This window comes from Oncorhynchus mykiss, chromosome 13 (assembly GCF_013265735.2).
Source record: "Oncorhynchus mykiss isolate Arlee chromosome 13, USDA_OmykA_1.1, whole genome shotgun sequence".
Taxonomy (NCBI): domain Eukaryota; kingdom Metazoa; phylum Chordata; class Actinopteri; order Salmoniformes; family Salmonidae; genus Oncorhynchus; species Oncorhynchus mykiss.
Window position 1 is genome coordinate 10,304,830 of NC_048577.1, and position 17,994 is coordinate 10,322,823.

General features: G+C 45.3%; 1 protein-coding gene across 1 annotated transcript; it reads right to left on the reverse strand.

The window, feature by feature from the left end:
• Nucleotides 1-8,893: 8,893 nt before the first annotated feature.
• On the reverse strand, nucleotides 8,894-17,354 carry LOC110516362 (protein phosphatase 1 regulatory subunit 29-like). The gene is made up of 4 exons (XM_036942304.1): nucleotides 16,774-17,354; nucleotides 15,504-15,653; nucleotides 11,915-12,912; nucleotides 8,894-11,604 (listed from the first exon to the last, which is right to left on the reverse strand). Exons 1-4 carry the CDS (start codon nucleotides 16,996-16,998, stop codon nucleotides 10,008-10,010), a joined length of 2,970 nt encoding a protein of 989 aa, XP_036798199.1. The 5' UTR covers nucleotides 16,999-17,354; the 3' UTR covers nucleotides 8,894-10,007.
• Nucleotides 17,355-17,994: the final 640 nt, after the last annotated feature.

Sequence of the window (17,994 nt, forward strand, 5' to 3'; positions counted from 1 at the left end):
AACATGTAAAGTAAGTCCAGGTCAGTACATTTCACAGAGGTTTGGTGTCGTTCCTTTTCACCCTATTCCCTTGTTTTTCTCATCTTTTGTTTAACACTTTTTAAGACCATTTGTGTATGTAAACGTATAGACAGAAATACTGAGTCCATGTTCTGTGTGCGTGTACGTGTGGAAACGTGTGTGTGTGTGTGTGTGTGTGTGTGTGTGTGTGTGTGTGTGTGTGTGTGTGTGTGTGTGTGTGTGTGTGTGTAATTGTGTCTTCATATTCTCATTTGTCAAGTCCATTGTGTATCTAGAATCTATATAAACACATATATTCATTTTACTCTACATTGTTTGTTTGTCGTGTGTCACAGTTGCTCTCCGGTATAACCTCCCCCAGGGGTTGTGTGTGTGTGTGTGTGTAAGCACGACCATGTGTGAATGTGCGACCGTGTGTGTGTATGTGAGATTGTGTGTGTGTGTCTCATGAGGATAGAGACTAAATCAGTCCTCTAGTTAAATCTCAACAGCAGACGGTGGTGCTCACTCAAGCTGAAAAACACCACATTTTATCAGTGGGCTCGTATAGAAATGCGGAAATGAGAAAAGGTTGCCTCCTCTCCCTTTCCTTAGTCTGCATTGATGTTAAAGGGATAGTTCATCTAAATTAAATGTTTTACATATATCAATAGACTGCTTTCAAGGCAAGTAAACACATAAATATGTAATTTAACTGAACTGCCCCTTTAAAGAAATAGAGTGGTTTAAGTAGATTCACAGTAAACATCCACCATTTTGTACATCTCAACTGCATGGATCCAAGTTTAATTAAGTGAGAGCAAAGAGCTGCCACGGTGGTTCCCTGGGAGTCATTCTGTGCCTCCAGTTTCACCGAATGAGCTTCAGCTTGAGAGCAACTGTAAATCCACAGAGAAGCAATCAGGGGGTTTTCCACCATTTTGTCATGCGACTATTGATTTGTGTTTTCAATAACCTTTAAATCTACACTCTGGGATGTGAAGTTTTATTCTCTTCAAGAATCAATGGGGTGTACCTGTATATCAAGAATGGAAATCCCAGATCTCAGACTGTAGCTTTGTTCAAAAGTTGAGAAAATGAAAAGAGAAAAAAAAATAAAACATTCATGCAGCAATACAGAAGCTCCCCGGACAATAAAACAAACTCTAACAATAAGGAAGATTCTACAATGCAATAAACTCTGATGAAGTACGCTTTCAGGGGAAGGAAAGAAAAGACTCCTTCTAACTTGTAAGTCCATAAAGAAGTTGTGTTGCTGCCTCATTGTTGACAACCTACTGTCTATCTAACACTTTAGGACCAAGCAAAGCACTGCTACAACAACCTAAAGATTCAGTTCTGGAGGGAGGGGAGGGGAGGAGGGGAGGGGAGGAGGGGAGGAGGGGAGGAGGGGAGGAGGGAAGGAGGGAGGACAGGAGGGGAGGAGGGGAGGAGGGAAGGAGGGGAGGAGGGGAGGAGGGAGGGAAGGAGGGAAGGAGGGAGGACGGCAGGGAGGGTGGGAAGGAAGGAGGGCGGGAGGGAGGGAGGGAGGGAGGGAGGGAGGGAGGGAGGGAGGGAAGGAAGGAAGGAAGGAAGGAAGGAAGGAAGGAAGGAGGGAGGGAGGGAGGGAGGGAGGGAGGGAGGGAGGGAGGGAGGGAGGGAGGGAGGGAGGGAAGGAAGGAAGGAAGGAGGGAGGGAGGGAGGGAGGGAGGGAGGGAGGGAGGGAGGGAGGGAGGGAGGGAGGGAGGGAAGGAAGGAAGGAAGGAGGGAAAGAGGGCGGGAGGGAGAGTCTAGACCAGCGGCTCCCAAATGGGGGGTCGGGCCCAGGGGTGGGTTTTGGCTAATTTATTTTCAGATGGGGATTGGCAAGATACATTGGTTTGTTTACTTGGGTTACAATGTACACTCTAAAATGATTCTGGCGAGTTACAGCACAAGAAAGGTTTGGAATGCACTTGTCTCGACCGATGTGTCTCCAGTCCAGAAGGACCTGAGTCAGACATCACTGTACACTGTGGCCCTTGAAGACCAGAATGATACACCCTCTATTCATCTTCAGCAGAGAGAGAGAGAGAGAGAGAGAGGAGAGATGGAGGAGTTCAGCAGTCAACAGGAAGAGGAGGTTTGATCTTCACCATTGGACCCATGTACAGCTTCCAACATGGAAAATATTAACATCAGCAATTCATTCAGTGGTTTATGTCGGCCTTTGTTCAATACCCCACAGCCTACAGAATTATAAAAAGTCTATGCACAGCCTCGAAGTCTACACAATGTAGTGTGTGTGCAAATACACTCTCCAGCGCGCACACACACACACACGCCCTCACAGTCTCCACAAAGTTAAAATGACTAATATATTTAGTAATATAATTTGTAATATACTTAGATGTGAATTATGGGCAGCAGTGGCCACAGAGTCGTCCTTAGAGTAATAAGAGCTGGAATTAATAATATCTATCTTGAGTTAATGTTATTATTAGTGATGACCAGAGAGAGGGATAGAGACCTGAGGGCTAAGAGATAAGTGCCTGCCTCTCTCTCTCTCTCTCTCTCTCTCCCTCTCACTCTTTCTCTCCCCCTCCCTCCCTCCCACCCTCCCTCTCTCTCTCTCCCTCTCTCTCTTTCTCTCCCCCTCCCTCCCTCTCTCCCTCTCTCTCTCTCTCCCTCTCCCTCTCCTTTTTGTTAAACATAATGTAGTCATTAATTTACAAAGGCACTCTGTCAGTTCCACCGTGTAGCGTTAGCCTCCAGCGCTCATCAAAATGTAATTGATTAGTAATTCACCAGAAACCTCCACAGAGGAAACTGACCGGTGGTTTTTTAAACAGGGGCTACAATAAGAGACCCAAAAGGCCTTTTAATCAAAACGGAGGCTGTCCAAAATAGGGCCCCGGGGACATCCCTGTGTGTGCTCAAATTGATACAACTCAACTCAGGTTTTATTGATGGTGACTGTTGAGTAATGCAGACGTGTGGTTGACTGGAGTCTATTTGATTTGTTGGGGAGTAAGACAGAGTGGGGGGGGGGGGGGAGTAAGACAGAGTGGGGGGGAGTAAGACAGAGTGGGGGGAGTAAGACAGAGTGGGGGGGGGAGTAAGACAGAGTGGGGGGGGGGGGTAAGACAGAGTGGGGGGGAGTAAGACAGAGTGGGGGGAGTAAGACAGAGTGGGGGGAGTAAGACAGAGTGGGGGGGGGGGGGAGTAAGACAGAGTGGGGGGGGGGGGGGGGTAAGTATTTTTATGGACATCAGCATTCGTTGAAAGTCTTAATTAAATATTAGCATTAAATGCCTCGCCATACATAGGGGGGCTATACACACACACCTTCCACTTTTCTGCATAAATCTAGTTTAAGATAGAGATCTTGCATTTGACCTTTCCATCAGAACACATTCTGTGGCTGTTTTGTAGGTCAGAGAGAAGAAAGGTAAAGAAAACAGTGGCATCTCCATCCTTTTAACACCAAGTGCTGCCTGTCTGCTGCCTCGCTGTCACACTGGCTTCAAAGTTAAGCATCATGGAAATAAGACTGCACTTCCCATAAGGCCTTAGCAGGATGAGTTCTGCCCTTTCCTCACCTCTGATAGGCGTCAAGGAAAATGGGATAGATCTGCATTTCCCACAAGGCCTTGGCTTAGAGGCTCTGAGAGATCTGCCCTTTCCTCCCTTCTCAGAGTCAGAAGTGGAAGTTACCCGTAGGCACAGGTCTAGGATCAGCTTACCCTCCCTCAATCCTAACCTCAAACATTAAGGAGGAAACCTCTAAACTGACCTTAGATTAGTGGATAGGGGCAACTTTGTCCGACTACGCCCTTTCCTCCAGCCCCTCTGGGAGATCTAAGGGCAATTTTGAGGTCAAAGTTTTTCATCCTAGTGGTTTAGGTTAGGATTTCAGGGTGAAGGAATCTGATCCTGTATCTGGGACGACTATGCCAGCTACGCTGAGAGAGAGAGGGAAAGAGAGACAGACAGAGAGAGACACAGAGAGAGAGGGAAAGAGAGACAGACAGAGAGAGAGAGTCCTTGGAATCTTTGATTAATTTCAATCAACCCTTCAATCTGTCAGAGTTAATAATATCAGCATATTAGTATGGCTCCCACGACCTCCCCTCATTGGCCCTGACACCTCGCAATCGGCCCAAATGGAGCCCTAATCCCTAAATAGCTCACTACTAACAAAGTCCTATAGGAACCCTATAGGCCCTGGTCAAAAGTAGTGCAATAGGGAACAGGGTTGGATTTGGGATGCAGACACCTCATTAAACCAGACAAGGGTGGAGGGAGGGATGAAAAACCGAGAGAAGCAAGTGAATTACATGTTGTTGTTTTTTTGTGCTTGCTGGTTGCTGGGTTATATTAGCCAACAGAAGTGGGTCAGAGGGAATGAGAGAGCGAATAGGACATCAGGGCGTGGAGGGAGGAGAGGATGGAGAGGGAGTGGGTGGAAGAGAGGAAAGACTGGAGACGTGCAGCAAGAGAGAGAGAGAGAGAGAGAGAGAGAGAGAGAGAGAGGGAGAGAGGGAGAGAGAGAGAGAGGGAGAGAGAGAGAGAGAGAGAGAGAGAGAGAGAGAGAGAGAGCATACTCAGTAATTGAGAGGGAGAGAGAGAGAGAGAGAGAGAGAGAGAGAGAGAGAGAGAGAGAGAGAGAGGGAGAGAGAGAGTGTGTGTGAGAGAGGGAGAGAGAGAGAGAGAGAGAGAGAGAGAGAGAGAGAGAGAGAGAGAGATCCAATAATGACTCTATGAATATCATCATACGTCAGTAATGTCATTCTGAGGATAAGAAAATAACAACAAAGCAATGATTCATGATTCCAGTCAGAACGGATGAGCAGATCAGAATGCCGCCAATTAACGTTAATTCAAGCAGAGTGCAAGGAGTCATAGGTCATAGGTCAATACCGCGATGCTGTATCCATTAGACATAATCACCCCAAAATATATGATATTTAAATCTAATGGATTTACCAGACAGGTAGGCTGTAGGTCTATAAGTAGTACTGAGACATCCCTTAGTACATCAGATAATATGATATTTAAATCTAATGGATTTACCAGACAGGTAGGCTGTAGGTCTATAAGTAGTACTGAGACATCCATTAGTACATCAGATAATATGATATTTAAATCTAATGGATTTACCAGACAGGTAGGCTGTTGGTCTATAAGTAGTACTGAGACATCCATTAGTACATCAGATAATATGATATTTAAATCTAATGGATTTACCAGACAGGTAGGCTGTTGGTCTATAAGTAGTACTGAGACATCCATTAGTACATCAGATAATATGATATTTAAATCTAATGGATTTACCAGACAGGTAGGCTGTTGGTCTATAAGTAGTACTGAGACATCCATTAGTACATCAGATAATATGATATTTAAATCTAATGGATTTACCAGACAGGTAGGCTGTTGGTCTATAAGTAATACTGAGACATCCATTAGTACATCAGATAATATGATATTTAAATCTAATGGATTTACCAGACAGGTAGGCTGTTGGTCTATAAGTAGTACTGAGACATCCATTAGTACATCAGATAATATGATATTTAAATCTAATGGATTTACCAGACAGGTAGGCTGTTGGTCTATAAGTAATACTGAGACATCCATTAGTACATCAGATAATATGGGTGAAATGAGTCCAGAGAGGCCACACTGTATAAATCCATTAGACTATATCACAAATAAAATCAATAATATAAATCAAATATATTTGTGAAGCGGTAGGCCTAAAGTAAAGTATCACTATAGAATCTATTACACTAAACCTAAATATATATTTTAGAACTAAATGTAATATATATGTTACACAAAGGCCAGACTTGGATGCTGTAGGTCTATAAGTAGCACTAAGGCATCCATTGAAGTACATCAAATATATTGGATCAAATGAGTCCCCAGATCTAGAGGCATCACCAAACCTTGCTCCATCTTCCAGCAAATCTTATAACTCAGTCCACAGTATGGATATGGTATGGATGTGGAAGGATCAACCAATTTAAATAAATATATATATACATCTCTTTTTAAAGTCCCTTTTCAAAGTTCAATCTACATTATCAAAATTCAATGTCCATGTTTGCACACTCAGAGAACAGCATGGACCATCTCCCTGGTCAGTGTATCCGCGTTATGAGAGCATTTTGATCTGTAGCAGGCTCCCCTCCTCTGTTAGCAGAGGGGCACAATTGACATGTAACTAATCTAAAATACAGTGGCTTGCGAAAGTATTCACCCCCCTGGAATTTTTCCTATTTTGTTGCCTTACAACCTGGAATTAAAATATATTTTTGAGGGGGTTGTGTAATTTGTTTTACACAACATGCCTACCACTTTGAAGATTCAAAATATTTTTTATTGTGAAACAAACAAGAAATAAGACAAAAAAAGCTGAAAACTTGGCCATGCATAACTATTCACCCTAGAGACACCTTTTGCAGCAATTATAGCTGCAAGTCTTTTGGGGTATGTCTCTATAAGCTTGGCACATCTAGCCACATACTTCAAGGCAAAAGCTTCTCAATTGGATTGTGGTCTGGGCTTTGACTAGGCCATTCCAAGACATTTAAAAATGTTTCCCCTTAAACCACTCAAGATCTGCTTTAGCAGTATGCTTAGGGTCATTGTCCTGCTGGAAGGTGAACCTCCGTCCCAGTCTCAAATCTCTGGAAGACTGAAACAGGTTTCCCTCAAGAATTTTCCTGTATTTAGCTCCATTCATCATTCCTTCAATTCTGACCAGTTTCCCAGTCCCTGCCAATGAAAAACATCCACACAGCATGATGCTGCCACCAACATGCTTCACTGTAGGGATGGTGTTCTTAGGATGATGAGAAGTGTCGGGTTTGCGCCAGACATAGCGTTTTCCTTGATGGCCAAAAAGCTCCATTTTAGTCTCATCTGACCAGAATGCTTTCTTCCATATGTTTGGGGAGTCTCCCACATGCCTGTTTGCAAACAACAAACATGTTGCTTATTTTCTTTTGGACACTCTTCCGTAAAGCCCAGCTCTGTGGAGTGTACAGCTTAAAGTGGTGCTATGGACAGATACTCCAATCTCTGCTGTGAAGCTTTGCAGCTCCTTCAGGGTTATCTTTGGTCTCTTTGTTGCCTCTCTTATTAATGCCTTCCTTGCCTGGTCCGTGAGTTTTGGTGGGTCGGCCCTCTTGGCAGGTTTGTTGTGGTGCCAAATTCTTCAAATTTTTTAATAATGGATTTAATGGTGCTCTGTGGGATGTTCAAAACTTCGGATATTCTTTTATAACCCAACCCTGATCTGTACTTTTCCACAACTTTGTCCCTGACCTGTTTGGCGAGTTCCTTGGTCTTCATAGTGCCTCTTGCTTGGTGGTGCCCCTTGCTTGGTGGTGTTGCAGACTCTGGAGCATTTCAGAACAGAAGTATATATACTGAGATCATGTGACAGATCATGTGACACTTGCAGATTGCAGACAGGTGGACTTTATGTGACTTCTGAAGGTAATTGGTAGCACCAGATCTTATTTAGGGGCTTCATAGCAAAGAGGGTGAATACATATGCACACACCATTTTTGTATTTTTTTTAAACAATTTTTTTTTTTTTCTGTTCACCAATTTGGACTATTTTGTGTATGTCCTTTACATGAAACCGAAGTAAAAATACATTTAAATTGCAGGTTGTAATGCAACAAAATAGGAAAAATGCCAAGGGGTGTGAATACTTTTGAAAGGCACTGTATAACCTCTGTCACCTCCTTATAGACCAGAAACCAGGCAGAGTCTGTGTTTAAACAGGAAACACAATTATTATATTTTTTTGTCACTAATTTGTATTTTGTCAAACCAGATTGGTTCTGAAAAAATCGGATGTGAAAAGACCAATACAAAAATATAACAATTGGGCTATGTTCATATATTGCCACTATAAATAGCATATTTGGCACTATGTTTTTTGTATGGAACATTTGCTGCCAACATTGAAGATTTTTTACTAACTCTTTATATCTATGGCTCTGCTATATGATCTCGTTGACCTCTCCATAGAGATCCATCTCTCTCTCTCTCTCTCTCTCTCTCCCTCTCTCTCACTCTCCCTCTCTAGCTCTTGCTCTCTCTCTCGCTCACGCTCTCGCTCCCTCTAAAATAGACCATGAACCCTTGCGAACTCTAGCTTTTCTAAACATCACCATACTAGCATTGTCTTTAATTTCAGCTGTACCTTCTCGTGTGAGGTCTGTGTGTTCCGCTAGGAACCTTCTCTCTACTCCGACATGATTACCTTCTGCTTTAATATGGGAGCCAACACTCGTCTCTCTCCACCTCTCCTAACCCAGCCTAAAGTGGTTTTTGCATGACTAGCACTATTGAAATGCTAATTTTAATCTTCCCCTGAAGGAAGCTTTGACTTTCTTATCAAAAGAAAAATATGCTATACCTGTAAATAACAAATTGTCTCGAAGCCAGGGAAATGTTAGCAAGTAGGTCTGGAAAATGGCTTACTTCATAGTAATCTGAACACACACACGGAGAGTGTGCGTGCGTGTGTGTGTGTGTGTGTAAACGCCCCTTCCTCCTTGTTTGCTATCTGAATGCAATGTATCTGCTCAATCCACATGTCTGATATAGAAAAGGCCAAGAAGAAGGAGAAAACAAAATGGCGGCGCGCCCCATCAGCATGCCACGCTCTGTAAAACATGTGTAGGTGTTTCCAATCGATAAGCACGCTCCTGCTAAACACAGAGAGGGGCTCCAGGGCCTGGTTCCCACCGTCCACACACACACCTCTCGGTGTGTGTCCACCCACGCCAGCATCTCCACCTGTTTTGTTCCTGGGCTAATTACAGCCGAGAACAATTAACACGATAAGAATCGCTTAATATCCTCCCCCTCTTCCTTGTCCTCCTTCTCCCCTCATCCTCATCCTCCCTCCTCTCTCCCCCCTCCTCCGAAGGAAGAAGATGAGATTGAGGCAAACACTGCTAATTCCTCATCCCCTTTCAATTATCTCTCTAAATGGCGCTGTTAGGGAGGCAGGTGGTGGGCTGCAGAGTGAAATGACTCTGCGTCCCAAATGGCACCCTATTCCCTATATAGTTCACTACTTTTGACCAGGACTCTATGGGAACCCTGTGGTCCCTTGTCAAAAGTAGTGCAGAAAACAGGGAATAGGGTGCCACTTGGGATGCATCCAGTGTTTAGTGAATGAATTGAATGTTGATGGGATTATGAGCTGTGCTGTTTAAGGGACCAGGGTTTAAGCCGAGTAATGCTGCTTGTTGTTGGGAGATATGTTGTAATGAGTCTTAGGACACCTGCTAGTGACAAGACTCTGCAGTCATTACTGAGTCCTCATTACCCTGGCTCTGTCTTTCTATGGTAGTCTGAAAGGACCAAAGTGCCAGGCAAAAGGAAATCTGATATATTGTTGTTTTTTTGTTTACCCAAACCTGGAAAAAAAGAGAATGTGGAACCACTTAGAAGCTCGGTGTGGAACCATTATGGAACTCCATGTAGAACTTTGAAACTTCTAGAACCCCTATAGAACCCCTACGGAACTGTTACAGAGACATTATAGAACCCTTTATGGAACTTTGGAACCTCTGTAGAACCATTGTAAAACTGTGGAACTCTTGTGGAACCATGATGGAACCCGCAATGGAACAGTGGAATTTCTGTGGAACGACTTGTAGAATTGTGGAACCCCTGTAGTTCCATTGTGGAACTGTAGAAAAAAAACAATACCCCGTGTCATGCTACTACTACTACTACATAATGTCTCCCCCATAACTTCCACTACTATCCTCCTCATCCCCTGTCAGAGTCTGCTGTTGTAACACCCTAGGATAAGTTAAAGAATGAGAAGACAGATGATGTCATAAAAGAGACCAGGAAGTACACATGGGAGCCAACAGTTGTAGTTGTGTCATTCAGGTCCATTCACTGTCTGGGAGAATTATGACATCACTGTCTTCTCCTTCTGTATGCCATCCTCTAGGTTACACCTCTTCCTTATCTCTCACAGCTTCTGCTGGGCCGACACCCCCTTCCAGTAGTCGAGGATATCATGGAGGTCCTCGTCTTTCGCAAACTGAACCTTCTTCCTCAAGGCGTGGCCTGCAGCGATATACGTCGCCTCTTCGCGAGGGTCGCGAGGGCCTTTCTTGTGTGGCCGGAACCTCTCCCAGATTCGAAGGGTGTTTTCCGAGGAATATTCGGGGCTGGAGGAGTAGCCGGAGTAGTTGTGGTGCCGGGAAGGGGAAAGCTGGGAGTAGGCGGCAGGGTCCCTTTTGGTACGTCCCAGGGGTTTGAGGAAGGAGGCCTTCTGGGATGGGGAGGGAGAGGGGGAGTCGTTGGCTCCCTCATAGTAGAGGGCGGGGAAGGAGTGCCTGTGCTCAGAACAGTGGTAGTCTGGATGTACCTCCAGATGATGATGCTGCTGCTGCTTTCCCGGGCCTCCCCCTCCTCTTCCTCCCCCTCCGCAACCCACCCCACCTCCATTGACATTCACCCCACCTTCATTAACCCCTCCTCCCATTCCGTTCCCACCACCACAACCCATCCCGTTTCCATCACCACCACTACCACAACCACTACCATTTCCACCCACAAGAGGGAGCCTCTCCATGGTTTCCCCACACCCAACAGGGCTCCCCTTCTCTGGGTATGGAGGGCAGGAGTTGGGCCCCGGGCTGCGGGGCTCCGGGACATCCAGACTGAAGACCCTGGTGCTCTTCATGGATCCTCCAGCCAAGGACACGCTACATCGGTTCTTCCCAGCACCCATGACCACCACACCTGTATCGCTCAGCTGCCTCTGTAAGGGTCGTACGGCGTTCGCCGGTGGTGGGTCCCTGTAGGGTGGCGAGAGAAACCCCCCTCCGCTGATTCCGGGACGCTCCGAGAGGGGCATGACGAGGGGAACGGGGGTCATCGCGGGAGGGGCATGGATTTTGGGAGAGGAGGCGAGCATCTGGCAGGTGTCAGCGAGGCCTTGGGAGAGGGGGATGAGGTTCCGAGCGAGGGAGTTGATACAAGCAGGTGGAGGAGAAGTAGGGTTGTCGCCAGATGTTGTCGTGGCAACAAGGGAGTCGAGCTTGAGCGCGTCGATACAGTTGTTGATAATCTGGTTGACTTTGTCGACCTCCATGGCGATCGTCGAGATCTCCGACGCAGATCCGTGCCCGTCGTCATCCGAATCATTCCCAACGTCCATTCCGTCTTCACTGCAACCGTTGATGCCTCGCATATCCACCAGTATCGCCTCTCCCCCTCCTCCTCCTCCCCCTGCCAGTAATAATCCTCCCCCGTCTCCCGATAATCCTGCCCCAGTCCTCACGTCCATATAATTCCCTTTATTGGTTGCCATGGCTTCACCGAACGCTGTGGCCATCTTCTCCACTTGGGGGAGCGTCGAGAGGCGGGAGGAGGTGGTGTTGGCCGAACCGTGGAGCATGCCGGAGCTGGAGGAGGTGGAGGGGGGAAGTTTATTACCCCCGCCACCCCCTCCTCCGTGGAGGTGACCTCCGTGGTGCCCCTGGTTCTGGGCCTGTTCCTGGAGATGCTGCATGGCTGCCGGGTCGTTAGCTGCCTGTGCTGCAGCCTCCGGTCCATACCTGGAAATAAAATACAAGGACAAAATCCATAAGAATAAAATATTTTTACATCTCAGGTAAAATAGCTGTATGCAATTCAGGTGCATCGTATCTACCTATGAGTCCCAAGTTATTCAAACCTCGAATCAAACTTCAATTAATTAAAGTGCATTTAAATCACAAACACACTTTATTGTATCAACAATAAAATGGAATGAGAGAGAATAATAAAAAACAACAAGGCTATAAAAGAGATGAGTAAAAAATGTCAAATAACATAGAATAAAGAGCTGGGGTTTCAACAACCTAAATAACACATTGTCCCTCATACCGCATCTCCAAGATGGTCTTCTTCACGCTGATCGCCTTCTCCTTCTCCTCCTGCATCCGACGCTTCCTCAGGCAGTAGTAGACGAGCCCGAGCACGATCACCATCCCCAGCAGACACCCCAGAATCGTTATGATGTAATGCGTCATGGTTGATGGGTTGGCGTGGTGGTCGTCAGGGCCAGCCTCTCGCGTGGCGAAGAAGATGCACGTGTGGTTGTTGCGCTGGTTTTTACTTATAGACACTACGCAGTAGGTGTAGTTGGTGTGAGGTTTGAGGTCCACCAACGTCACCTTCTCCTTCTTCTCCTTGAGGTTCTGGATGTCCGAGACGAAGCTCTGGTTGTATTGAACCAGGACGTACATCTTGCTGTATGGTTTAGGGATCTGGACCAACAGCTTGGCTGCAGACAGAGTGACCCATTGGAGTTTGATGCTGGGGTTGAAGTTGGGGTCAGCCGTGGACGACGCTGTCGGCTGATGATACGGTCCGGCCCGGCCGTCCATCTCCGGGCCCATCCCGGAGCCCTCCCAGTCGGTGCCGGGTTGAGACGTGATCCCGGGTATGATCATGCCATCGCGACAGATGGTGGCGAGCATGGTGCGAGCGCTGCGCCCGTGCCCGGCCACGGGGCTCAGGAGCGGGTAGAGAAACAGCTCGCCGGGGGTCTCGCACTGCAGCCTGTCGTATGTATGTGTCACGTTATTAAATGCCTCCAACCAAGTAAGAAAACTATACAGATCACATCCACAATGGAAAGGATTTCCTGCCAGCTCGCAGACCATTAACCGGTTTAGCACGGTGAACGTTGACGGATCGATCCGGGCCAGCTTATTGGACGAGAGGTCGATGCTGCTGAGGCTGGAGCTGGACTCCTCGAATGCTTTGTTGTCAATGACCTCGATGAGGTTGTGCTGGAGGAAGAGGCACTGCAAGCGGCCCAGGCCTCGCATCACCCCCTCTGTCAGGTTGGTCAGCTTGTTGTAACCCAACTGGAGGACCTGGGATGAGAGGAGACCACAATGGAGAAACAGTAAGACTTTGGCATCTCAAATGACAGCATGTTCCCTATGAAAAGACTGCTTCTGGAATTAGTGCACTGCATGGAGAAAAGGTGGAGGACGTAGGATTAGAAGGGACCACAATGGCAATACAGTAAGTACTTGGGCTCTCCTCCATCTTAGTAAGTACAAATAGCAACATCCCTGTGTGCCATGGACTCTGGATCTAATGAAAATGGCTTCCATGTGCTTGGGCTGTTAAATGAAGCTGGAGAAGGGTTTAATCTTGGGGAAAAGTTCCAGTAACCAGTCCGATGAAGGGAGCACAAGGGAAATACAGTAAATATTTGGCTTTCTCAAATCACTTACATAACACACTGGTCAAACTATTGATCTATAACATGGAGAAGAGGGGATTGTTTGAGATTTTCCTTTTGACTTATTGTGTTTACCCTAAATGGTTTTGTATTCATGTAAAACCTTAACACGCATTAAAGTAAGTAAAGTAAAATCAGTCAATCGAATTCATCAATAAACCAGTCGACCAATCAAGCCAACAACCAAACAATCAACCAATCAAACAGCCACTCCTCCCTGACAGGTGGGTTTGCCTGATCAGTGAAATCCCCATCCTCTATGTAAGACAGGGATGGGGAAACTCCAGTCCTCAGGGGCCGGAGTGGCTTCACACTTTTCCCCATCTCTAGCGAACACAGCTGATTATACTGATTGCATTCTAAACAGATTAACTGACTATTTGGGTCAGGTACAGTGCTTTCGGAAAGTACTCAGACCCCTTGACTTTTTCCACATTTGGTTACATTACAACTTTATTCTAAAATTGATCAAATAAAATCCTCAGCCTTCTACACAAAATACCCCATAATGACAAGGCAAAAATAGATTTTTTGAAATTTTGCAAATGTCTTAAAAATGAAAACAGACGTACCTTATTTACATAAGTATTCAGACCCTTTTCTATGAGACTCGAAATTGAGCTCAGGTGCATCCTGTTTCCATTGATCATCCTTGAGATGTTTCTACAACTTTTAGTCCACCTGTGGTAATTCAATTGATTGGACATGCTTTGGAAAGGCACACACCTGTCTATATAAGGTCACAAAGTTGACCATGCATGTCAGAGCAAAGACCAGGCCATGAGGTCAAAGGAATTGTCTGTAGAAATCCGAGAGAGGATTGTGTCGAGGCACAGATCTGGGGAAAGGTACCAACAAAATGTCTGCAGCATTGAAGGTCCCCAAGAACACAGTGGCCTCCACCATTCTTAAATGAAAGAAGTGCATTTAGAACAACTAAGAGCTCCAAAGTTCCTCTGTGGAGATGGAAAAACCTTCCAGAAGGACAATCATCTCTGCAGCACTCCACCAATCAAGTATCTATGGTAGAGTGGCCAGACAGAAGCCACTCCTCAGTATAAAGTAAATGACAGCCCGCTTGGAGTTTGCCAAAATGTACCTAAAGGACTCTCAGACTATCAGAAACAAGACTCTCTGGTCTGATGAAACCAAGATTGAACTCTTTGGCCTGAATGCCAAGTGTCACGTCTGGAGGAACGTCATCCCTACGGTGGAACATCATCCCTACGGTGGAACATCATCCCTACGGTGGAATGTCATCCCTACGGTGGAACGTCATCCCCACGGTGGAACATCATCCCTACGGTAGAACGTCATCCCTAAGCATGGTGGTGGCAGCATCATGCTGTGGGGATGTTTTTCAGCAGCAGGGACTGGGACGACCGAGGAAAAGACCAACGGAGCAAAGTACAGAGATATCCTTGATGAAAACCTGCTCCATAGTGCTCAGGACCTCAGACTGGGGCGAAGGTTCACCTTCCAACAGGACAACGACCCTAAGCACACAGCCAAGACAACGCAGGAGTGGCTTCAGGACAAGTCTCTGAATGTCCTTGAGTGACACAGCCAGAGCCCGGACTTGAACCCGATCGACCATCTCTGGAGAAACCTGAAAATAGCTGTGCAGTGACTCTGCCCATCCAACCTGACAGAGCTTGAGAGGATCTGCAGAGAAGAATGGGAGAAACTCCCCAAATACAGGTGTGCCAAGCTTATAGCATCATACCCAAGAAGACTCTGAATACTTATGTAAATGTGACATTTTTTTATTTTTATAAATTAGCATACATTTCTAAAAACCTATTTTTGCTTTGTCATTATGGGGTATTGTGTGTAAATGGATGAGGCAAAACAATAATTTAATCAAGTTGAGAATAAGGCTGTAACGTTAAAAAAAGTGGAAATAGTCAAAGAGTCTGAATGCTTTCCAAAGTTACTGTATGTGAACTGGGGCTGGGCAAAAGGGTGACACCAATCAGGCCCCAGAGGAGTTGCCCATCCCTGAAGTAAGAGATCTCATTGTCATCCAACCAACTAACCAATCAACCAACCAACCAAACAATCAAACCAAAGACCTGTAGGTTGGCCTGATGGGTGAAAGCCATGTCCTCTATGTGAAAGATCTCTTTATCAACCAACCAACCAACGAATCAAACAAATAACCAATCAAATCCCTTCATCTCAACACATCAACCAACCAATCAAATCCCTTACCTGCAGGTTGGCCTGATGGGTAAAGGCCCCGTCCTCTATGTAAGAGATCTCGTTCTTGGTGAGGTTGAGGTCTGTCAGGTTGGTGAAGCGATACATGGAGTGGAATAGCACTGCTTTCAGCTTGTTCTCATTCAGCCTCAGGTCATGGACCTGTTGTGTTGACAGAACGAGAACTTGTTTAATATCAAACGGCTCGGCATTCACGAGCTAGCATAAGAAAACATTTAGTGTTAGCTTTGCATTTCTGTTGAAAATTGGGTTGAAAGAGGACCACAATGGAAATAAGTTATAAACTTTTATAAATGCATTGTATCCACGCGGTTGAATTGTGTTTTTCAAATGGTCAAATAAATCAAATAATTTTTTATTGAAAAGAACTAGACTTTTTTTCATCAAACAGCTCAACAAGGAGTATAGCAAAACAGTGTGCTATTATAGCAAAACAGTGAGCTATTATAGCAAAACAGTGAGGTATTATAGCAAAACAGTGAGCTATTACAGCAAAACAGTGAGCTATTATAGCAAAACAGTGAGCTATTATAGCAAAACAGTGAGGTATTATAGCAAAACAGTGAGCTATTATAGCAAAACAGTGAGCTATTATAGCAAAACAGTGAGCTATTATAGCAAAACAGTGAGCTATTATAGCAAAACAGTGAGCTATTATAGCAAAACAGTGAGCTATTATAGCAAAACAGTGAGCTATTATAGCAAAACAGTGAGCTATTATAGCAAAACAGTGAGCTATTATAGCAAAACAGTGAGCTATTATAGCAAAACAGTGAGCTATTATAACAAAACAGTGAGCTATTATAGCAAAACAGTGAGCTATTATAACAAAACAGTGAGCTATTATAGCAAAACAGTGTGCTATTATAGCAAAACAGTGAGGTATTATAGCAAAACAGTGAGCTATTATAGCAAAACAGTGAGGTATTATAGCAAAACAGTGAGCTAGTATTTGTAAGCTAGCATAAACAAAACATTCAGTTTTAGCTTTGCCAAACTATGGTGGTTCATATGGGACATATGAACTACGGTGGTTGAAAAGTAAGGTATGTTTTAGTGTCCCTCAAGGCTCTATTCCAGCCCCACTACTGTTTCAATTCTATATTGTGCTAACTCTGGGTGATGTTATTCGGTAGTTGAAAAGGAACACCCCAGTGAGCAAAACCAGCATTGCAATTAAAATGACATATTTTACAATTACTGCCAGGGGTAGGCTGTATAGCATAATATATACAAACTATAACATAGAACATAACAGTACCGTATTGTTGATGTGCTGGGGGATAGTCTCGTACGGGGGCTGGTTCTGACTGCAGATGGCCAGCCACACGTAGCCTTTATCCCCCTCGATCAGCCAGCAGTCCCCCCGGACGGACACAGGGAGGTGGAGGAGAAGAAGTAATGGGGGGAGAAGGTAGAGGAAGATGGATGGTGAGAGGGATAGGGAGAGCGGGATGGAGGGGAGGTGGAGAAACCTGTTGGCCATGGTTAGGGAGGAAGGGAGGATAGGAGGGGTTATCTTATTAAGAAAACAAGAGAAAGGGGAGAATATTAGGAAAGGAAGCAGGCAAGTTTGAAATCAGGTTGGGCGACAGGTAAGGAAGGGGTGTGGCCAGAGCAGGAAGTAGAGACAGGAAGTCGTAGGTCACAGAAAGGTTGTTGCCTAGGCGATTAGAGCATGGCTTGCCGCTTGGCGGCCATGGTAGCTGGTAACATAGACCCCATTTTAAGTGTTCCGCGTCGGAGGGATACAATGACGGTAGCCCCAGCAACAACTCATGGCCCCTAATGACCGCTTCCCTCAGCGACAGAGATGGAGGAAAACTCCCTTTCAGTTTGGCAGAGAACCTGTGAGAGAGAGAGAGAGAGAGAGAGAGAGAGAGAGAGAGAGAGAGAGAGAGAGAGAGAGAGAGAGAGAGAAAGAGAGAAAGAGAGAGAGAGAAAGAGAGAAAGAGAGAGAGAGAGAGATAGATAGAGAGCGAGAGATAGAGAGATAGAGAGAGAAAGAGAGAAAGAGAGAGAGAGAGAGATAGATAGAGAGCGAGAGATAGAGAGATAGAGAGATAGAGAGAGAGAGAGAAAGAGAGAAAGAGAGAGAGAGAGAGACAGAGAGAGAGAGACAGAGAGAGACAGAGAGATAGAGAGAGAGAGAGAAAGAGAGAAAGAGAGAGAGAGAGAGAGACAGAGAGAGAGAGACAGAGAGAGAGAGAGAGAGAGAGACAGAGACAGAGACAGAGACAGAGAGAGAGACAGAGAGAGAGACAGAGAGAGAGGCAGGAGAAAAAAATGAGAAAAAACAGACTGCATTAAAACAGCTAATGACAAAATAATACAAATTGTTAATCCCTTTCACGTATTCCCAGAGGATATCTAATTAATTGACTTTAGGTCTGGTTTCAAAATGATCTGTGTAAAAGAGACATAATGAAAAAAATGAAGATATGCCATCACTTCAAGGTAACATGATACACTGAAATATCCA